The sequence below is a fragment of the Zophobas morio genome, unplaced genomic scaffold, assembly GCF_036711695.1.
Source record: "Zophobas morio isolate AGI-343-1 ecotype UQ-CSIRO unplaced genomic scaffold, CSIRO_AGI_Zmor_V1 ptg000657l, whole genome shotgun sequence".
NCBI lineage: Eukaryota > Metazoa > Arthropoda > Insecta > Coleoptera > Tenebrionidae > Zophobas > Zophobas morio.
In genome coordinates this window covers 91,037-116,328 of record NW_026972760.1, presented here as the reverse complement: position 1 = coordinate 116,328, position 25,292 = coordinate 91,037, and the positions used below count along the sequence as shown (strand labels likewise).

The window sequence follows — 25,292 nt, the reverse complement described above, 5'->3', positions numbered from 1 at the left end:
CTGCGCGGTTTGGCTTACTATTTATCTAAAGCCAAGTGGATGTAAGTAACTTGCGTTGGTTATTTAGTTTTATTTATAAAGATTTCGCTTTACTTTAAATCTTTATTTTAATCAGTTATATAAACTTTACTTCATTCTTTATGAAAATAATATTATAAGTATAAAAATTTATCCAAGTTTGCACCCTATTGCAAATATTTATTCAAATTTTACTTAATACTATATGTCTCCCAGGGACGTTTTGGAAGAAAAAAAAAGTGAAAAGTTTGTACAATAATAATATATATTTTTTAATAATAACTAAATAATTAGTATTAATAATAGTACCATCACAGTAAAAGTAGGAATGGTTGGAGATGGATCTACAGGAAAGACATGCCTTATGAAGCGATATGTTAATAATCAGTTTGATGAAGACTATAACTTAACTATGGGTAAAAAATATCTTTTATTATTATAAATAATTTAAGGTTTCTTAAATGTTTTTATAATTCTGTAGGTGTAAATTTTCTGGAAAAGAAAATTCGATTTAGAAATACTGTTGTAACTTTTTCAATTTGGGATTTAGGAGGTGTCTTTAGTTGTTTATAACTACTTTGTAATCTTTTTAAAGTATCTGAAAAGCATTTTTAAACGCTATATAATAAAGTAAAAATAAATACTATGTATACAGAAAATTTAAGAATTAAATGTTATATAAAAATTAAAGTAATAATAATTATTGAAAATATCTTTTTTGTGTTATGTAATAGTTTCATTATTATTTTATAACTTATAAAAAATTTTGAAGTTAATTTTCATAAGTAATAAAATAAGAATATGAGAGGAAGTTGAAAAGTTTAATAAATTAACTTAAATTTGTATAAATATTTTAAAAAAAATAAATTTTATTTTCATAATTAAAAAAATATAAATTTCTAATTTTGCGAGAAAACAACTTTTTATTTAACTTTTTCAAAAATAATATTTTAAAATTATTCAATTGATAAATTAAAAACTTTACTCGCCTTTAATTAATATTTAATCTAATAATATTTTAATATTTTTTATACTAATTTTTCGAATAAATATAAATTTTTGTTAGAATTTATAAGACAAGATCTTTTAAATAAATATTTTTTGTATAATTTATTTTTTAAATAAATTCACAATTTATAAAGGTTTATAATTAATAAAAAAGAAAAAAAATTTTAAAAACAAAATTTCGTTTTAAATTTTTGGAATAATTTTTAAGTTTTTTTTTTTATTTTTATATATTCAACTTTTCAATTAAATGAAATAGGAAATCGTGAGTTCTCCAACATGCTTGGCCTCGTGGTAAAAGAAGCTACTGCCGTTTTATTTATTTTTGATTTAACTCGAAGAGGTAATTTCTTTTAGTCTAATTTGTTATAAAAATTTGATAATGAGAATTATTTAATAATTAAAAAAACTTTAAAATTTATAAAAATAAATAAAAATAATTTAAATTAGCAAAAAGATTTTTTTTTTAAAAATATTAATTTTAAAATTGCTTGAAAAGTAAAATTTATTTACGTTAATTTTAATTATTATTAATTTAATTAAATTTTTACTTTAAATAATATTTCTTGTAGTGTTAAAAAAAACTTTTTTACCAAAATTTTATATTATAAGTAAATATTACTTTTCATATTATTAAGACATAAAATACTTTATAAGTTAATATAATAACTATTATTATATAAAAATAAGAATTCTTGTATGAATTCTGTTCTATTATTAATAATTATAACTATTTGCTAATTTTTATATATTATTATATTACTTTACTTTATACACTTTTTTGTTATAAATTTTTTATTTAAAAGTTTATTAATTTTATTTATTATTTATTAGCTGTATGATTTTTTATTACGCTTTACATAAATTTTCTAAATCTATATTTAATATTGATACTTATTTATAATATATAATCTTAAATAAAAAAATAAGAATATTCTTTTTATAATAATAATAGTAAAAAATTAATATTATTTAAAACAATATTAAAAGTAAATATTATTTCTGTTTTAAGATTATTATTATTATTATTAATGATTGAGCTAATCAAAAAAACTTTAATTATTATTTCTATTTGTGCTTCACATTTTTATTTTTAAAATTTACAATGAATTATTTATTTATTATTAATAATTATAATGAATTTATTAATGTATAACTTTTTTCATAATTGTAATTAGTAGTTTATATTTAAAATAAAAAAATTTATTAATATTTATGAGTACTACTAAACTATTTTTTATTATTGATTGGCTTAGTTTATACCAATTTTTTTTATTTTTATATAAAATTATATTAAATTTAAAATATTATTGATAATTTATTTGTTATTAATATATTTTTTTACTATTAAAAAATAATTTTTATATTACTGGTTGTATTGTTTATTGTTACTTTTATTATATTTATTAATTTTTTTTTTAAAAAAATATTATAAAACTAAAAATATTAATGATTAATATTTACTATTAAAAAATTATTTTAATTATAATAACTAATTGTATTATTTATTTTCACTTTTATTACATGTATTTATACTTTTTCTTTAATAATAAATATATTAAACAAAATATTTTTATTAAATTATTTTTACTATTAAAAAATTATTATTATTAATACTAAATGTATTAGTACAAAATATATCAAACTTAGTATATTAATAAACATTTATTTTTATTATTAATATTATATTTTACTATATTGATAATATCTTTAGTAATATTGATTGTATTATTTCATTCGTAATTTAATTTTCATAATAAAAAATATATTAAACTTTAAATATTACCAACGATTTATTTTTGTGATAAGTAATCTAATTCTACTATTAAGAAACTATATTATTAATAATTCTTTAAATATATTTATTACTAATTTATTGTTTTAAATAAAAATAAATCAAACTTAATATATTATTACTTTTAAATTTTTTTACTATTAAAAAATTATTTTTTTTATGATTGATTGAATTATTTTATATAACTTTTAGTATTATAATAATTATTTATTTTTATTTTTATATAAAATATTAAACTTTACAAAAATGTTATTTAAAAATTATTAATAAATTTTCGTTATAATTTTTAATATTAACATAAAAATATGTATTATTCTATTATTAATAGCAACACTTTTTTTGATATTATTGTATTATTTATAAACTTTTATTGTTATATATAAATGTTATTAATAGCAACGCTTCTTTTGCTGTTATTTAATTTTTAATAACGTTTCATTATTATTTTTAATATTATAGAAAATTAATTAATTACTAATATTATTAATAGGAACGCATTTTTTAATATTATGTTATTAATTATATTTTTCGTTATAATTTTGATAATTAATATAAAATTTATATATTATTAATATCATTAATAGTAACGCTTCTTTTTCATTATTAATAAATATTCGTTATTACTTTTATTATTAATATAGAAAATTTATATATTATAAATTTTAAGAAAAACGCTTTTTAATATTATTTCATTATTAATAAACTTTCATTATTATTTTCGTTACTCTAACTCATTATATATCATTAATATTAGCAAAGATTTTTTTAATATTATTTAATTATTAATAATTTTTGGTTATTATTTTATAGCAACACTTGCCAGTATACGCGAATGGTATAAAAATTCTACTAAACTTCAAAAGGTTTGATAATAGTAAGATTTATTTTTTCGTTATAATATTTATTTATAAGTATTCGTGAAACGTGCAATAAATAAAAAAAATATATAATTTTTTATGAAATCTTTAAAAAGTTATTAAAATTTTATAAAATATATAATAAAACGTTTTTTTTAAATGTAAACTACAAAAAAATTTTATTTTAGTTTATATTAGTAATATTTATTGTTTATAAATATTTTTAAAAAAAAGGAAAACGACACTATATTATAGTGAAATTTTTTGAAAGTATTAAAATTTTTTTTATAAATAAAAGTTAACTTTTCGAAATTTTTTAATAGCGTTTTGAATTAATTTGCATTTGAGAGAAATTTTTTTTTTGTAAGTAAAATTTTTTAAAAATATTTGATTTTTAGTTTATTATATATCTTGTTTACATATATTATTTAAGAAAAAAATAAAAAAATAAAAATTTTTAGTAAAATATGATATCTTTTTATATAAAATTTTAAGAAATACTTAAAAGTAAAAATTAAAATTACGAATAAAAATTTTTTAAAAGCATTTTTGAAGTATTTTGAGTTTTAAAGAAAAAATTTTTTGTCAATAAAATTTTATTATTTTAGTTTTCATATTTATGGCTTATAATTACTTTTAAAAAATTAAAAAAATAATAGAAATATATAAAAATAGTGAAATTTCTTTAACATAATTTTTTTTTTATTTTTACTGAATATTTTTTAAATTTAAACTTTTAAAAAAATATTTATAAATTAAAATAATGATTATTATATAAAACTCATAAATTTTATTTTTATTTTACATAAGATAACTTTTTTATATAATATTTTAAAATGTTTTTTTTTTTAATTTATAAATATTTGAATTTTTTTTAAGTGTAAAAAAAGTACTAAGTAAATCATTTGGAGTTTTTATAATTACTTATATATTGAATAAAGTTTTCAAATATATTTATAATTAAACATTTATAGAAATATTTTTTTTTTAGTTTTTATAGTAAAACTTTTTTTTCTTAAAATTTTTATTTATTTTCAATTATTTATTTACAAATTTTTATATAAAAATGCGAATATTAAAGAAAAAAATTTTATAATTTTTCTTAGAAGCAATTAATTTTTTTGTAGTTTTTATAGTAAAACTTTCATATTTAAACTTTTTATAAGATAGTTCTCTTTTTAGTTTATAATATGTATTACACATGATTGTTTAAGAAAGTGTGAATAAAAATTGTCTTTTTTAGTATTTATAGTAAAACTCTGTTATGTTGAAACTTTTTATGAATATGTTTTTTTAGTTTTCATTTATTTATTGATAAATTTAAAAGTTTTTTAGTTCTAATATTTATTAGATATAAATTTTTTATAAAAAGTGCAAATACTAAAAAATTTTTTTTATAAACAAATAAATTTTTAGTGTAAAACTTTTTCATATTTAAACTTTCTATAAAAGTTTTCATTGTAGTTTATAAATTTATTAATTAAAATTTTTTTTATATAACGTGCAAATATACTAAACCGAATAAATTTTTATTATTTTTCTTTAAAGCAATTAATTTTTCCTTTTAGCTTTTTAGTAAAACTTTTTTAATATAAACTTTTTATAAAAAGTTATTTTTAGTTCGTGATATTTTTTATTTATAAGTATACAAAATTTTAAAAAAAAATATTTTTTAAAAATTTCTTAAACGTGAATAAATTTTTGTCTTTAGAGTAAATGTATATTTAAACTTTTTTTTATAAATTTTTTTTATTTATTATTTATATAAATTCTATATAAAAATAGGGAATTTTACAAAAAATATATTATAATAATACTCCTAAAAATAATACAATTTTTTGTAATTTTTCAAGGTAAAACTTTTTTTATTGAAACTTTTTATAAATTTTTTTTTTTAGTTTATATTTATTAATTATAAACTTATTTACAGAAATTGCTAATTAAAAAAATATATTTATTTATTAAAGCCAATAAATTAAGTTTTTATAGTAAAAATTTTTAAAGTTATAATGAAAAGTTTTATTTTAGTTTTAACTGTTTATTTAAATTATTATAAGGAAAGTTCGAATAAAAAAAATATTTAATAAATATTTAAAAAGCAAATAAATTTTTTTTATAGTAAAACTTTATATATTTAAACTTTTTATAAAAAGTTTTCCTTTCAGTTCTATAAATTTGTTTTATAAAACTTTTTTTATAAAAAAGTGTAGTTATTAAAAAATATATATTTATAAAATTTTTTAGACGTCATTGATTTTTTAGAGTAAGACTTCTTTATATTTAAATTTTTTTATAAAAATTTATTTATAGTTATAATTATTTATATATTTTTTTCAATGCAAACAACCTAAAAAATATTTATTAAATTTTATAAAAATAATCAAAATTTATATATATAAACTTTTATTTTACTTTTTTAGTAAAGTTTTATAAAAAACTTATTCTGAGTATTCTTAAAAGTAATTATATAAATAATATATTTTATATTTATATAAAAAATTGATCTATTTATTTTTATTTAAAATATGTTATAAACTATATTTACTTTTTTCATCGAAAAGTTATATAACTTTTGAATAAAAAAAATATTTATTATGAAATTTCTTTAAAAGAAATAATTCCTTAATTTTAATTTTTATTTTTATATGGAAACTCAAAAAAATCTTCTGTGCTTTTTTTTATTAACTTCTACACGCTTTTATAATAAACCTTTTAAAAAAAAGTTGCATTGCTTTTTTCTATACGCTCTTTTAATTTTATATAAATTTTTCCTTATTTTTATTTGTTTATCAATTTTAAAAAAAAAAAAAGAAATATATTAAAAAATATTAACTTTTCATAAAGTTAATAATTAAAGTTTATTTGGTGTCTACCTTTATATATATATAAAATAAATTTCTGAATTTTCAAGTATAAATATATTTAATATTAATAAAACTTTTATAATTATATTTTTAAATAAAACTGGTAACATAAAAAAAAGTTATACATAAATTTTATATACTTTTTGTAACAAAAACTTTAAAAAAATTTTTTCTTCTTTTTTATAAATTTTTAGAATTTTATTATTTTATTATTAATAATATTATTATAAGTTTTTGTGATTTACTTTTATTAGTAATTACAAACTTTTAAAGTAATTTTTTTTATAAAGATAATATATTAACTAATAAAATTTATATATATTTTTTGAAATAAATGGAAACTTTTTTATTTATTTTACGCTTTTTTTAAAAACTTTTTTTATAAATAGGAGTTCAAGTAATATTTATAGTCAAAGTGTTTATAAATATTAAGTTTTTTGAATTCATATATTCTCTTTACGTTTTTTTTAAAAAATTATGTTCTAATTTTATGTATACTTTTTTTTTTTAAGAAATAATAATCTGAAAAAATAATATATAATAATTATAATAATAATGGTAATCGTAAAAAGAACCTTAAAAATATTTCAAAATAATAGCGTTCATAAGCAAATACAAAAATAAGTATAAATCTACTTCGTTTCATTGATTTCTATTATTGTTTATTATTTTATTTTTTTATATTTTTATAAAACTTTTTTTTTTAAGTAATAAAAAATTATATATTTTTTTAAAAGAAATTCTATAATTTTAAAAATAAAAAAATATTATAATTTTATTTTAACTTTTAAAGGACTTTTAAGAATACTTTTCTTATGATCAGATTTAATATATTAATTTATAAAAAGTTATTAAAAATATTTTTAAAAACATTTTTCTTAAACAATTTCTTATTGAAATTTATAATGAAATTTTTCTTTTAAAATATATAATTCTTATTGGTTAATAATTTCAATAAATTCTCTTCTATTTCTGTTATAATTTCAAGAAAAAATGTTATATATAAATCTGATTCGTTCTAAATTATTTCTATTAAAGTTTATTATTATTAATAATGATATATTATTTGTTATTTCTAATTGCATATTTATTATTCCTTTTACTAATATGAATTTATATTCTTCTTTTTTTATTTTAAAAAGCAGTACGTAAATTATCATTTATTTTTCTATAAAATAGAATTCGTTTATTTTAAAATAATATTTAGCATCTAAAAGTTATTATTAATATTTTATTCACAAATAAAATGCAATATTGTTATCTTTAATTAATATACCATATTTAAAAAATATTATTTCAGTTTCTTTATAAGTAATGTGCAATATTTAATAATATAATTTCAGTTTTTTTATGATAATATACAATATCAAATTTTATTATAATTTCAGTTTCTTATTAATTATAAAATATTTAATATATTATTATTTCAAGTTCTTTTAATAATAATATACAATTTAGAAAATGTTATTTCATAATATACATTTATTAATGTAGAATTTTTTAAATAAGATACATAATAAAAAATATTATTAGTCAATTTTTTTAAAATATGCAAAATCTCTTTAATATACGTAATACAAAATATTATTATTTCAATTATTTTAAAAAAAATAATGCAAAATTTAAATATTTAGTTTCTTTTTTAATAATATTCAAAATATTATTTCAGTTTATTTATAAATAATATATAACAAAATGTATTACAGTTTTTTTAATAATATTCATAACATATAATATTTCTTATGTGTATAATACAAGGTAATATTTTAGTTTCCCTTTTAATAATATATAATATGAAATATTATTTTAGTTACTTATTTAATAATCAAAAATATTATAAAATTTTATTATTATTACTTATTTTTATATTTTTATATGAAAAGAACTTTTTTCCGCTATTAGTGGGCACTAAATATGATTTGTTTGCTGGACTCGACGAGGAAACTCGCGTGGAAACGCTGCACGGAGTTTATTATATTTAATTTTTTATTTAGAATTTCTTTTTTTTTTTTTTTAATAATTTAATAAAAGTCAAAATATTAAAATTTTTCTCATTAATAATTTTAATAGTTTTAAAAAAGTATTATATATTTTTTGCTAAATTTGTAAATTTCATAAAAAGTTTTCCTCTCGAAAATTTTTATTTATTTAATAAAAGTCAAGATATTAAAAGTTTTTCGTTATTAATTTTAATAAGTTTGAAAAATTTTATATCTTTTTCAAATTTCTAATTTTTTTTATTAAAATCAAAATATTGAAGTTTTACACTGATAGCTTTAGTAATTCTTAATAAGTTTTTATATCGAACTTTTTTATCTTTTTATTAAAAGTTAAACTATTTTAATTTTTTCGCTAATAATTTTAATAATAATTAACAAGTTTTTATATATTTTTTAGAATTTCTATTTTTTTTAATAGAAGTCCAAATATTTAAGTTTTTAATAAAATTTTTAATATTTTCAAGAAGTAATTAGTGTCCTTTTCAAGAAAAATGAGATAACACTACTATTAATTTTTTCATATTTGCATTTTTGCATTTTTTGCAATTTTAAAAAAGTGTCCTTATAAAGAATAAATGAGCCGCGCAATACTAAAGTTATTTAGATAAAATTGACTCAATAAAATAAGCAAATTCAAATAATTAATAATAAATATTATCAAAATTTTGACACTTGTAATTTAATGTCTCTAACTATAATAATTAAGACGCTCAAAATGCGTATATTATATATATATATATTATCGAATTCCTCTTTTTTTGTTGCTAAATTTCAATATTTATTAAAAAAATTTTATACATTTTTTCAGAATTTTTAATTTTTTATAATTTTTAAAGTTTTTCGCTAATAATTTTAGTTATTTAAAACAAGTTTTTATATATATATATTTTTTGAATTTCTAATTTATTTCTTTAAAAATCAAAATTTATCAAGATTTTCGATAATAATTTTAATAAAAAGTTAAGAAGTTTTTATATAATTTTTAAAAAATTTTATATTATTTTATAAAACTTATAACATTTTAAAGTTGTTTTCTAAAAATTTTAATATTCCTTAAAAAGTTTTTATAATTTTTCTTTATAAGTCCTTTTTAAAATTCTAATTCTATTTTGTTAATTTTTTTTAGAAGTCAAATATTTGAAGTTCTTTGCTAATAATTTTATTAATAAATAAAAAAGTTTTTTAAAAGTATAAATTATTTTTTTACTTAATAGTTTTATTAAAAAAGTCAGTAACTAAAGTTTTTTATATTTATTAATTTTTTTTTTGGATTTTATAAATTTTATTTCTAATTTATAAATTTATATTGAAGGTCGAATTATATACTTTCTTGCAAGTTTTATAATTATTTTATTGATTCTTTTTTTCAAAAAACTTATTATTTTAATATTTATAAATTATAATTCAAATTATAATTTTTAAATTATTTTAAGTTTTGCGCTAGTATTTAAAATAGTTATTGGAAATTTTTATTTCCTCGACTTTTGTAAATTTTAAACTTATAAGTTCTTATTATACTTATAGTTTTTAACTAAGAGAAAAAAAAAAATTAAACTAATTTGTTATTGCATAACTTAATTTCTTTTAAATACTAAATTCTAATTTTAATAATTTATATAATAATATTTTAATATTATAAATTTTATATTTTAATTGTTTATTTTATTAATAAAAATTTTATGAATTCCAGGTTTATTTAAAGAAAAATATATATTAGCAGTTTAAATTTTATAATAACTATTTTAGATTTCTTACTTTACAATCTCTATATCTGATTTTCATTTGTTTTAAGTTTTTTTTACAAATTTACTTAATCAAATTTTTAAAGGCGCGGAAATTTGCTAAAGCGATGGGAGGCGCTCCGCTTATTTTTTGCTCATCTAAATTAAATATTAATTGTGATGCCATTTTCAAGATTGTATTTAGTTTAACGTTTAAACTGAAATCCAAAATGCAAAGACTTTCTGGTTCTGACGAGCCTGTCGTGGAAGGATTTTAGATTTCTTTTATTATAGAAATAAAATTAACTAAATTCAATTATTAATTTTAAAATATCTTTATTTTTTGTATATAATTATAGCAGTTTCTCATAACAATATAAAATATTAATTAATACTTTCAAAAAGATTACAATATTTTGTTATAAAAATAATTATAGAAAAAAATAATTGAGAAAACTACAATAATTAATATTTTTTAAATATTAATAAAGTTAATATATATAAGTAAAAAAAAAATCACGGAGAATTTTAAAAATATATAAAATTAAATTTCTTAAAATAAACATCTTACAACTGATTATGTTATGTAAATTATAAAAGGCATAAAAAAATTTTTATTACCCAAAAATATATAAATTTTTCAATTTGCTGTTTATATTTTTAAAATTAAAAAAAAATTTCTGTCAACAAAAAAGGCTAAAAATTTTAAGTTAATAGAACAAAGAATAATTAAGTTTTACTATTAAAAATGTTTTAATTAAAGAAATTTAATAGATATATGAATACTTTTATAAAAATTAATTATTAATAAAAATAAGTTGTTTAGAAAAGTAATATATGTATATTACTTTTATAATAAAGTATCATATTTATCTCTTTATATATTGGTAGGTTGTTACTCAATAATTTACTGTATATCCTTTGCATTTGGTAGGTTTCTTATTTTATTTTTATACTTTTGAAAAACAATTGAAATTTATTTTATATAAATATAACCTTTTTTGGTTTTTTTTTTTTTAATTTCCTTTTGTATATATAAAATTTATAATATATAAAATAAATATAGAATAATTCTTTATTGAAAATAAACAATAACTTCATAATTAAAAATGTAATTAATAAGAAAAATAAAAAGACTGGCGCTATCAAGAATGATAAATAATAGTCAAAACTTTTTGTATGGTTTTTCTTTAAAAACTTAAAGAAAAGCAAAATTGGTTGTGTTTAAAATAATAATCTGATGCGTATGTTCAAAATAATTAATTTTTTATTATTAACAAAAAAAGAGTTAGAATAATAGTCTAATTCTAGTAGTTTTAACTTAATAATATTTTTACACTAAAATTTACTCTACATTGCTTATAAATTTTGTACACACCTCTTCTTTATTGTATTTTTGGAAATAAAAAGAAGGCCGCGTTATGTTATTTAAGGTTAAAAAAAAAACTAATAAAAATCTAAAAAGAAAGTTCGTCTTATTCCCTTTGAAATTAATATTCTGAATTAAGTTTTGTGTGTTTAATTTTAACTTGACTTTATATACATGACAGTGTGAATGCATTCTTAGAAGTATTTTTGTAGCTTGTAATATTTTTAAACTTAAATGAAGGAATAAAGATAATAAAAAGATTTATAAAAATTAAAAAAAGTACGATGTAATCTTACTAAAACAATTCCAAAGGAACACAGAACTTAATGGATGATTAGTGAAAAAAGTATCCAATTTTCAGTCCTTCCTGTCGTTCGAGCTTCTTCAGTGGATTTCAGCGGCAGTTCACTAGCGAGCAGAATGAAAATGTGTATGAGGGGTTTTTTGAACCCCTTATATACTTACAGCCTTTTTTTCCTTTAACCTCAGAAAGCGGGAACTAATTTAACCCTTTAACGGGCAGAAATCTGGGGCTTCAGGTAGATATGGTTTTTTTTTGCCAATTCACTAAATTGAACCTAGGCGACAAGTGGTAAACATAGTAACCAGCAACCTTTGATGTTCGTGAACATTCCCCAAAATCAAATGACTTTGGGGTAAAGGTAGGGACTATAAAATAGACTAGTGATATCTAGTTTTCATATTCTAATATATATGCGCTGCTCTCCGAAGTTATGAAACGGTTAGGTTCTCTGCTAATAAAAATCGAGGAATTTTTTTACGAGCCTTTATAAAAAAGTTTTGTTATTTAAAGATTTCATCTAAAACATTCAAGCATATACAGGTGTTTTTTTCGGCTTGGCCAATTTTATTTTTAAAAAAAGATCTTTATGTTATATATTATAATTAAAACTTAAAGCGAGCAATTTGCGCAGATATTTTTGAATAATTAGCAGGCTTTTTGCTTATAATAAAATATTTGAGAGGTTGAAAACTAGAAAAAGAAGTTAAATTATTTTCAATTTTTAAAAAAGTTTAACTTCAATTTTGCTTCGAGAGCTTTTATAATTATAAATCGTTTTTAGTTAAAGTGTGATAGATAAAAATAAATTTAAGTTTACTTCGTAATGAAAAAAATTTTTCAGAAATAACATGAGGTTTCATAACTTTTCTTTAATCCCTTTTATTAAATAAAAGTTGAAAGCGTGCGAAAAATATTAGTTTAACTTTTTGCATGACCAACAAGTTTATTTTTAATTATAAAAATTCTTTAAAAAGAGCTAGAAAATTTAAGTTTATTTTTTAAAAATTTTATTGTTTAATTATAGTCACGAATTTCCTATTTTACTTCCCTTGCTATTTCAAAGAAAAATAAAAAACTCATTATTATTAGTATAGAAAACATTAAAACTAACCTTGTAACAGTTTTTTAAGAATTAATTGATTTCATTATTTTTTATTTAAAAACTAAAAAATTCTTTGTAAATAATAAATTTAGTTAATATTTCATGAAAAAATTATTTTTATTGTTTTATAATAAAATTTCAACTTTCTTATTTTGCTTTAATTGCTTTTTCAAAGACGGATTACTAATTTGCGCTGCAGAAACTTTAACCTAAAAAAATTTAAAATGGTTAAAGTTAAATTAGAAAATAACGAATAAATTTCGCATAATAAAATATACTTTTCCAGGGATCTGTTGAACCAATTCGTTATCAGTTACTGCTTTAATGAAATCCTTTAAATAATAAAAAATTATTTGAAGAGAAAAAATACCAACCTGTAATTTAAACTCAAAACATCTAAAAAAATTAAAAAATAATAATTATGAAAACTTTACAAAAATTTTCGAAAGTTTTTTAGAAAGAAATTTGAATTTACGAAAGTTCGACAAAAAATAAATAAAAAAAATAGTTAATTCTAAACTTTGAAAAAAAAATTTATAATAAATAATAAAAAACTTTTAGGAAGTTCTTAAGATTTTCACAAAACTAATAAAAATTTTATAAAAAGAAATAAAAATTCAAATAGAAAAAAAAGTAAATAATAAAATGTTAAACATCAAACTTTAAAAAATTTAAAAATTAAAGAAAATAATAATTATAAACTTTATTAAATATTGAGACATTTATAAAAATAATTATTAAAAATTTTGAACTTCTTTTTATAATTAATAAAAAAAATTTATACAAGAAAATAATAATTATAAACTTTTTAAAATTTAAGACGTTTATAAAAATAATAATTAAAAAGTTTAACTAATTACTTTTTATGAAATTTATAACTATAAAAAACTTTATAAAAGAAAAAAATGTTATGAACTTTAACTTTTTAAAAAAAAAATAATTTTTTTTTTAAAACTTTAACTTTTTAATTTTTATAAAATTAATAAATCATAAAAAAATTTTGATTAGAAAAAATTAATTATAAAGTATAAAATTATAAGGACGTTTACAAAAAGAATTAAAAAAAAAAATGAATGTGTTACTTTTTATAAATTTATAATTCATAAAAAATTTTTATAAAGTATTTAAGTGTCAAATAAGGAAATGCGAAGAAAATTTTTTTCCTAAATAAAAATCAATAAAATTTTCAATTTAAATAAAAATATTTGAATTTTCTAGAATTTAAATCTTTTAAATTTTTAATTAAAAAAAATTGTAATCATAGCTACTAATAGCCAATAAAAAAGGCATATGTACCATAACACGTATTAATTGGCCAGTATGAAATTTATGGATAAATAACAAAAATTATAAATTAAAATGTAAATATAAAAAAAGTAATTAAAAATGTTAGGGTTTAAAATTTTATAATAAATTCAAAAATCTTTTACTATTAATTCTATAATAAAGTTAACTTTTATTTGCTAGCTAAATAAAGTTATTGAGGAATTTAAATTATAAGATTATCGTTAAAAAATTTAAAAAAATTAGCTAAACTTTTTGCAAAAACACTAAATTATAAATATTATAAATAAAAGAATTTCTAAATTTAACAATAATAATGATAAAAACGTTTTGATAAATTTATTATAAAAATAATAACTTAACAGAATATATTTAATAAGTAATTAATTTTTAATATTTATAAATTTAATAATTTTTTTTTTTAATTTTAATAATTATAAAAATTAGAAGAAATTTATATTATATTTTAAAAAATTAAATAAATGGAGACAAAATAGAATGAAAAAAACAACTAATTTATATTGTTTTATTCTAAATTTAATTGAGAGACAAATGATATTTCAAAATATAATTTTATTTTACATATAAAAATGAAAAAATTAATATAATTTTTTTAAAAATTCAAATTTATAAAATAAAAAATAAAATATATTTTTATTACTTAAAAAATTTAATTATTTTTATATAAGCAATAAAAATAAAAAATATAATTTTACTATAAATAATTAAAAAAAGGAAAGAAAACCATAACAAAAGTATATATTAGATTATTATTTCCTTGTGCAACAATAATGTTATTCATAAAAAAAACTTGAATTACTATAATAGCAAATAAAGTAGTACAAAAAAGGAAAATTAATTTTTTTATACGTACAATAATAGAAAATAGCCAATAAAATGAATTAAAATAAAAATAGTAGTTACTTTTATTATTTTTTAATTTTTTAATAAATTATAGGTTATAAAAGTATATATAACTGGAATTAATTATTTTTTAAAAAAAAAGTTATATATGTACAATAAAAATAAAAAATGGCCAATAAAAATGAATTATGATAAAAAATAATGTAAAACAAATATGTACTATTTTATTTTATGATTCTAAAAAATAGTGAATGAATATTATAATAGTAAATATGATTGGAATTTTAAAAAGAATTAATATGTGTACAACAAAAAAATATAGCCAATAAATATAAAATTATTACAAAATAATGAAAGCGAAAGAAAAAAATTTAATCGTTTTCCTTTAATAAATTAGTAAATAAAAAATCGTAAAAGAAAATATATTCAGAATTAATTTTTTTTATAAGATATTATACGTACAATAAAATTAAAAAATAGGCAATAAAAATGATATAAAAAATTTGTATATAAAAATAAAATTGACAGCAAATATAACTATTATAAAAATTTTATAAAAATGTGGAATAATAATTAAAAGTAAATAAAAAAATAGTAATAAATTTTTCTTACACTAAGACTATTTTTTAGTACAATTAAACAGTAATAATAAGAAAAAAAAATGGCGGTAGTAAATGTAATCAAAATTAATTTTTATAAATTTTTTTTTGTATACATTAATAAATAACCAATAATAAGGGCTCTATAGAAAATTAACTATTAAAAAAATGATGAAATATCATTAAAATTAATTTTCTTTGGAAAAAAACAAATTTCATATGCACCATAAAAAATGATCAAAATATTTATATCATAATAATAGGAAATATTTTAAAAATAATTTTTTTTGAATATTTTTCGTAGGTACAACAAAAATTAGTAACAGCCAACAAAAAGTATATTAAATATAATATTAATAAAAAATCAAATAATAATAGCAAATATATTAGTATTAATATTTTTCTAATGAACTTTATTATGTACCATTAATATAAAAAAAGCAATAAAATGATATTATAAAAAATATTAATATAAATATTAAATAGTATGTAAACAATTAGTACTAATTTAACATATATTATAATTTTTACAAACAGCCAATAATAAAAAAATAATAAAAAATTGTAAATGGCTAAAATTATAATTTTTATAAAAACGCCAATTATGAGAGCTAAAAGAAGTAAAAATTTTTATTTCTAAATAAAATATTCATAATAAGTGGACATCAATAACAATAACGATGACAAAAAAAGTTAGTTATATATTTTTTATAGAAAACCTTCATTATTACAAAACTTATAATAAAAGTATATAAATACCAATAATCAAGTTATATAAAAGTCGACCAAAAGAAAATAAAAAGTCAATTTTTTAAACCAAAAACACTAATTTATATGAAAAACCACGAAATAATTATTTCAATAATATATTTTCCAAAATGTATAGCCAATCAGTAACTAATGTTATAAGCATACATATTTCATTATATCTATAATAATAACTATAACTATACAAAAATAATTTTAATAGTAATAAAATACGAAAATTTTTATATAAAGAAGTCGATTACTGAATAAACAAAAATTTATTTTTTTCTAGTTATTTTCATAATAAAATAATATAAAAAGTAATAGCAATAAAGTATTACAATTTTCATATGAAGATATAGTCAATTAATAAATGAATAAACCATTAATTTTTATTAGTTAGAAAAAGGAGCAAATCTATAAATAATTATAGTAACCAAATTTTTTTAATATATTTTTTTATTAAAAACTTTTAAAACTAGACAATCATTTTTAAACTTTTTGTTTATCTCATATATGGCCTATCAAAACTCTTTTATAAATAAATTTTAATAATACTGATATGCACTTTTTAAACATACGAATTTATAAATAAAGGCCTAATTTATTAATATAATGAAATTTCTTTTAAAATCTATCATTGTAGTAATTTTATAGTAAATAGGCAATCAAAACTTTTATAAATTTTAAATATACTAACATGCGCTTTTTTTTACAGAAAAATTTATAAAAAGCAAAATGTCAAAAAAATAAAAAATTGAATTTTTTAAAGTTCCTATTTAGTTATAATTTTCTAATAAATAGCCAATTAAAACTTTTATAATATATAAAAAAAATTGACACATACTCTCTTTTAAAAAGCAGAACTAAAAAATGCCAAATTTATTGAAGTTAATAAAAAATATTTTTAATAAGATATTATTCAATTATAATATTTAAAAAATAGGCAATAAAAACTTTTATAAATTTTGTTGAAATTAATATGCACTTTTTGTTAAGGAAAAAACTAAAAAGCAAAAATTAATTTATAATGATGAAAAATTATTTTAAAAAAGCTAATATTCAATTATAATTTTCTAATAAATAGCCAATCAAAACTTTCATAAATATATTTAAAAAGTGATACGCACTTTTTTGACAGTAAAAACCAAAAAAACGAAAAATCAATTAATAAAATTGAAAAATTAAATTTTCTAAAAATCATTAATTTACACCTTCAATATAAGTAGCCAATCAGATTTATTTTTTATTAAACATAATTTAATAAAAAAAAAGCCAATTAAAACTTTTATAAAGTGTAATAAAAATAAAACGCACTTTTTCAACAGCAGAATCTGAATTTTTCAAAAAAAGTTCCTTCGCAAGTTTAGCAGCAGCGCCTTTACGAGAATTTCCGGGCGTTAATTTGACTTTATACTTTATTCAAAATACAATCTTATTAAGTTTAACTTTTAAATATTATTAATGTGCATATGAAGTAAATTTATTCTAAGAATCTTATGTAATATTATTAAACTTATCATATTTCTCTTTGCTTTTACTTTTACCTTTTAGTAATATAATGATAAAGTAATAATAAAAAAAAGAAAAACGTTTTTCATAACAATAATTTTTAAGAAAAAATTAATTATTTCTTTAGTTTATATAATAATATTTATAATACAACGTTTATATTATTTTAAATTGCTTTCACTTTAAACTTTTAATAATATATAAAAATGTAAATAATACTTATAAAAAAAAAGTAAAACTTTTTTTATAATACTCTTTAGAAAAAGTATAATTATTACTGCTTTACTTTTTTATATTAATATTAATAATATAAATTAAAACATTTATATTATTTTTGCTTCCCTCAACTTTAAACTTTTAGTATATAAGAAGACATTAAAAAAATATAAATTTATAAATTTATTTATTTATCCAATTTCATTAGATCTATAGTTTTTATATTTAAATAAAAATAAAGTTAATAACTATTAAGAAAAGTAAAATACTATTTGCGATCTTTAAAATTTTAGTGATATATAAAAAAAACTTTAATAGTAAAAATAATGAGCTTTTTTTTTATAAAAGTAGTATTAATATAATTTTAATTTATACGAGAAAAAGTAAAAAAGTCATTAATATAATACTGAACTAATAATATTACTTTTTACATAAAAAAATAGTAAGTAAAACTTTAACTCTATTGTTTACCTTGATCATAAATTTTTTTTTTAGTAATGAAAAAAAGTATATAGATAAAGGTTATAAGTATAAGTTTGTAGTATATTTTTACTTTGAAATTCAGCATAACGGAATACGGAGCGCAGAAGGGAAGAGCAAATAAAAGAACATCATTGGTGCGGGGGATTCCAGTGAGCTGGTCTAACGCGTCTAGATTTGCCTATCAGAACGCGCACATTTTAACAGCGTTAGAGCCCTTTTTTTATTAAAAATAATAATGAGACCTTTTCTTCCTCGTCAACTATATTTTCTTCCTTTTTTAATATTTCAAGTTCTTCTTCATCTTTTTTCTGTTTCTGCTTTCTTTCTTGACGCGTTTGTAATATTTCTTCGCGAGCTAATCAGATCGTAATTATTATAGAAAAATTTAAAATTGGCCTTAAAATAGAGAAATGAGCGCAATTAAGTAACTTTTCTGTATTTCTGGGAGCATTTCAGTAGCTGGTAGGTTGCTAGTGGTTTCTCCTACGAGCTTTAAAAAAGTCCTTTTTCCCGCTTCTGATTGTCTTTCCAGCGCTGAAATTTTATCACTATTTTTCTGTCCAGCTTTTTTATTGGCAGATTTTTTCTTTATTTTTCTGGCTCCTTCCATAACCCAACAAAAAATAAGGTAAGTAGGCGACCTTTCTTTGTAATCAATTTTTATAGATCGTACCATCCGGCTTTAAGGCGGCCAATGCTCGTCTTTTATCTTCCTCGTCTTGATCGCGGTACTTTTCTTTAATTTTCTTGAGTTTTTTGTTTTTCCCTCTAACATATGGCCGAACTACTTCGAGCTTATTATTATTTTCATTATTATTAGTATTTATATTATTTTCTCTATTTTGAGATTTGCAAGAACTTTTTCTTAAGTCCTTCCTTTCTTTAGCAGACATATAACGCTTCGCTCGAACGTTTTCATTCGCATTCGAAACAACTTCATCACTTTTAGCGACAGAATCAGGTGGGCCGTACAGGCCAAAGCCAACCGTTACGACTTTTGTGTCTGGAAAAATAGTGTCGTCTTCCTCGTGGCTTTCCGAGCTGCTCAAAAAAGTGTCGCATTCCAACTCTTTGGCGTCCGATTGGTTATTTTTTTCATTAGTATTTTTTTGTTTTCTATGACTTCGTTCTTCGTAATCCTTTCACATATTATTATCATTATTATTATTATAATAAAACATTATTAAACTTTTATGGTAAAAGCATATTCTTTAGAGTCATCGTTATCGGTATATTGAAGAGATTTTCTTTCATTCGCGTGGTTTGCTATGGAAACATATTAGTATTAAGTAAAAAAAATATTTATTAATATAAAATGAAATAGTATAAATTAAACAGAAAATAATTATTTATTAAAAAAAATAAAATAAATTAAACAATCAGGTTTATTTATTATTATTTAGTTAATAAATAAAGCAAATATTTATAATAAAAAAATAAAATAATTAAAATATATAATAATAAAAAATAAACAGAATAATAAATATAAATAAAAATAAATTGTATACTATAAAAAGAAAATTATATATTTTTTTATTTAGCTACACAATAAAATAATAAATGTAAAAATATTTTTTTTAAGTACAAGTGATAAATAAAATTCCACTAAAAAATTATATAATGAACAATTATAATAAGCAAACAAAAAAATATATTATTATAATTTTTACGATTGCATAATTAATAATAATAAATAATAGAAAAAGATAAAATAAATATAATAAAAAAATTTATTTTTATAAAAAAAATAATAATGAATTTTTTTAGTAACTAGAAAATTATATAATTAATAATAAATAAATAACAGAAAAGAAATAAAAATTATAATAATAATTTTTTAGTAACTACATAACTATATATAATAATTTTTTTATATACTTTCTAATATATTAATAACAATAAAATATAAAAAACGAGGAACTACTAGTAATATTTATAAAAGCAAACTAATGAATAAAAAATTTCATGATTTGAATAAAAAATATTATAAATAATGATAAAGATAATAGTGAGAAACGTTATAATATTTTAAATTTTTTAATAATAAGAATTTGGTAATAAAGAATTTAATTAAAAAAATTATTATAATATATATAAATAAAATATAATTTGATAATTAGGATGTTTATAAATATAATATAATGAGAATAGTTATAGATAAAAAGTTATTTATATATAAATATAAAAACAAAACAAGGTTTTAAAAATATATAAATAAATCCCAGTAAACAATGCTATTAGTAACAGAGCATAATCCTGCATATCCTGTTAGATACACAGCAGCATACACTATTACCCATCAGCACGAGGGTCATATATTAGTTTACTTTAGTTTCATTTTGTTAAATTCGTTGGTTATTTCGCCAAACTATTGACTATTAACCCAACTAAAAGCTAATATTTTTGCTAACTCGTTTTTTTGAATTTAATAATAAAATTCTATAAAATTACTAAACTTTTATACCAAAATAAATTATTAAAAACTATTAATTTTTATATATAATAAAATTATATATAAATAATATCATAATAAAGCAAAATTATATATATAAATAATAAATATTATAATAAAAGATAAATAAAAAATATAATAACAAAAGCGTTTATTATTTTTATTATTATATAAACTAATAAGAAATATTAAACGAACAAAATAACAGTAAAAAAGTAAAAAGGTTATGAAGAAAGCTTAAATTAAAATAATAAATTGGACATTTTTTTTTATTATATAAATAATAATAAAAGTTTAAGAAAAATAAGAAGTTTATATAAAAGGCGCAAACCTACAGAAGTTTCATCGAGCCTAAAAAGAAAGCCAAAGCCCATAATAAGTTGAGAGGGTGGAAGAAAGTTCTATAAATAATAAGAAATAATAATAAACATAAATGATAAAAGTAACATAGTAATGTATAATAATAAATTAAGAATTGAAAATTATATAAAAATAGTAACAGTAATAATGAAAAACTAATAATAAGAAAAAAAATAATGATATAATAAGAAAAAGAGTCACGAAGCCCTACAAATACTATAGAAAACATATTAAATAATAATAAGAAAATATATAACATTAATAAAATATAATATTATTATCAAATAGTCAAAAAATATATAAGAATAAAAAGATAATAGCAACAATGAAAGTATTGATAAACTAATAAGAAAATAAACAGAAATTTTTATAAATATTATAAACGAAATATACAATAGTAGTAATAATAATAATATATTTAATAATAACAGTACAACAACAATAATAAACTAACAAGAAAATAAATAGAAAAAGTTCTATAAATATTATAAACATAATAAATTATAAAAACATATAATAAAAATAATACTAAACTATTAAGAAAATAAATAATAATATATTTAAAAGTGGGAAAATTTTCTATAAATATTAGAAACGTACTAAATAATAGTAATAATATGTACTAAAATATATGTTAAGAGTACAATAATAATAATAATAAACGAATATCAAAACTAAATTATAATACAGTTCATTAATAAATTAATAGAAGAAAATACATATTATTATAATACTACTAATGCATTATTTTAAAAATAAAAATAACATAAAAATATATAATAATAGTAACGACAAAAATAATAGTATAAACTAGTAATAAAGGTTAATAAAAATGATAGAAATAGTAATGTCATTAATATAATTATAATAATAAAAAATATAAACATAAAATTAATATTGCATATCTTTTTTAAAAAATTAATAATTTAAATAAATAAAAAAATGATAACGACAATAATAGAAATGAAAACCTAATTATAAGAAAGTAAATAGAATTAATAGAAAAAAGTTAAAAATGTAGAATAAAGTTCTTAAAAAAATATAACAGTTAATAGCAATAATAATAAAAATATAAATAAACCAAAAATTAATAAATTTATAAAAATATTAGTGATAATAATATTATAAACTAATAATAAGAAAAAATTCATATATTATTATTACAAAAATTTTAGAGAAAGTAATAAGCTAACAAGAAAAATATAAAAATTAATAGTAATAACAATGATATAAAAAATAGTGATATAATAATTATAGAAAATAATAATTTATTATAATAATATATAAAAGAAATAAGAGAAATAATAATTAGAATGAAACAATAAAAATAATGATACACTAATGATAAGAAAAGAAATAAAAAATTAATAGTAAAAATATTATAAATTAATATAACCATAAAAGTATACCAATATAATTATTAAAAAATAATAATAATTATAATATATAACAAAAATAAAAAAATAATAGTAACAATAACAATAATAACAGTAATAATAATAATAATAATAATAATAATAATAATAATAATAATAATAATAGTAACAATAACAATAATAACAGTAATAATAATAATAATAATAATAATAATAATAATAATAATAATAATAATAATAATAATAATAATAATAATAATAATAATAATAATAATAATAATAATAATAATAATAATAATAATAATAATAATAATAATAATAATAATAATAATAATAATAATAATAATAATAATAATAATAATAATAATAATAATAATAATAATAATAATAATAATAATAATAATAATAATAATAATAATAATAATAATAATAATAATAATAATAATAATAATAATAATAATAATAATAATAATAATAATAATAATAATAATAATAATAATAATAATAATAATAATAATAATAATAATAATAATAATAATAATAATAATAATAATAATAATAATAATAATAATAATAATAATAATAATAATAATAATAATAATAATAATAATAATAATAATAATAATACTTTTCTTCCTCTAATCATAAAACTTCCGGTGGGCAAATATTCCCCTGTTGGAGCCGTTTTAGAAACTTGTTCCGGTTTTACATAGTAAGCGCTAAAGTTATATAATATTATAATATAATAATAATATTAAGAATAATAACTTAATTATATAAATTATATTTAAAGTAAATTTACCCGATAACAATTTTGGCCTCCCAAGCGGAACTATGACAAATAGAAAACGCTAAATTAATAATAATAATAATAATAATAATAATAATAATAATAATAATAATAATGATAATAATAATAATAATGATAATAATAATAATAATAATAATAATAATAATAATAATAATAATAATAATAATAATAATAATAATAATAATAATAATAATAATAATAATAATAATAATAATAATAATAATAATAATCACGAACTGCCAGCCTCATTAATAGACTTGGCGGGGATTTCCATATGCGAACTGTTATTTTTAATAATGCATGTGGCCGCACCGTGAATATCAGCATGGACGTATATATCGCCTTAAAAACAACAAATAAAATAATAAAATTCCTTTAGGAAAAAAAAGTAAAATTAATAAATTTTATCAACGTCAATAATTATAACGCTAATAATTATTTTTGGTCAACATAATAAAGTGAAGAATTATATAATCCTATTGGTCTATAATTTAATGTCAAAAACAGGCCTCTCATTGGTTATTTTTTATTCAGTAAATAGAATGGAAAAAACCCTTTTTCATGTATTTCTTAACGATGATTTCATTTTGCTGTGCATTATTTCCTGCAATCACTAAATAATTCTCGGAAGTAATGAACCATAAGAACTATATTTATATGATATTAATAATTAAATAAAGTTACTAAATATAAGTAATGATAATAAAACAAATATTAAATAAAAAATAATAAATGAATATATATTTTTACATTATAATAATAAACATAATTATTTAATAACTAATAATATGTTAGCATATATATCCATGTAAAAATAATTATAAATATTCCATACAAAAGTATGAAAAACCTTTTCAAACCAAAAAACTTTTCTTTGCTTTCGTATAGTTACGTGCTTCTCGACTTCTTTAAGTTCTCTTTTCGTGGCTTTTTCAACGGACTTAAAAGCCTTCAGAATTGCAAATAGCAAATATTAGTTATAATAAGTAATACTACAAAATGATAAATAATAAGGAATAACGATAATGATGATAATAATAATAAATATAAAAACCTTTTCACTAGTATTCATCGTTTTTTCATATTTTTTCTGTGCATTTTTCTTTTTATTATAATATGCACGTGCATTCCTATAAGCATTTTGTTCAAGAGAAACTTCCACCTTTTTTATATAAAAAGTTATTATAATAACATGTATAATAAATATACATATAAACCTTAAACTTTTCAGGTTTGAATAAGTTTTCTGCGTTTTCGCTGTTCAGAGAATCTCTTTAATAATAATAATAATAATAATAATAATAATAATAATAATAATAATAATAATAATAATAATAATAATAATAATAATAATAATAATAATAATAATAATAATAATAATAATAATAATAATAATAATAATAATAATAATAATGATAATAATATTAATAATACGATAGCAGAAGCACTATTGCATTATTTTCTAAATTAAGAGAATGCACGACTTCTGCGAGGTCATCGCCTTTCGATTTTGCATCCTCTAGCATGTCCTACCAAATTAGTAATATATAGAT

At 16.2% G+C, this 25,292-nt stretch overlaps 1 protein-coding gene and 1 long non-coding RNA gene across 2 annotated transcripts; one reads left to right on the top strand and one right to left on the bottom strand.

Moving 5' to 3' along the window:
- Positions 1-223: 223 nt before the first annotated feature.
- LOC135121664 (uncharacterized) lies at positions 224-10,477 on the top strand. Its single transcript, XR_010279080.1, has 7 exons — positions 224-264; positions 325-434; positions 500-571; positions 1,283-1,366; positions 3,629-3,681; positions 8,423-8,506; positions 10,368-10,477. It is a non-coding gene; the product is annotated as an uncharacterized LOC135121664 (long non-coding RNA).
- Positions 10,478-13,160: 2,683 nt separating this feature from the next.
- On the bottom strand, positions 13,161-25,265 carry LOC135121677 (ribosome quality control complex subunit NEMF-like). The gene is made up of 17 exons (XM_064045967.1): positions 25,174-25,265; positions 24,957-25,011; positions 24,794-24,901; positions 24,590-24,688; positions 24,293-24,386; positions 23,977-24,081; positions 23,731-23,779; positions 23,557-23,647; positions 21,524-21,593; positions 19,930-20,006; positions 19,414-19,879; positions 19,170-19,343; positions 18,983-19,095; positions 18,811-18,918; positions 17,847-17,945; positions 13,314-13,367; positions 13,161-13,244 (listed from the first exon to the last, which is right to left on the bottom strand). Exons 1-17 carry the CDS (start codon positions 25,263-25,265, stop codon positions 13,161-13,163), a joined length of 1,938 nt encoding a protein of 645 aa, XP_063902037.1.
- Between the last annotated feature and the right edge of the window lie 27 nt (positions 25,266-25,292).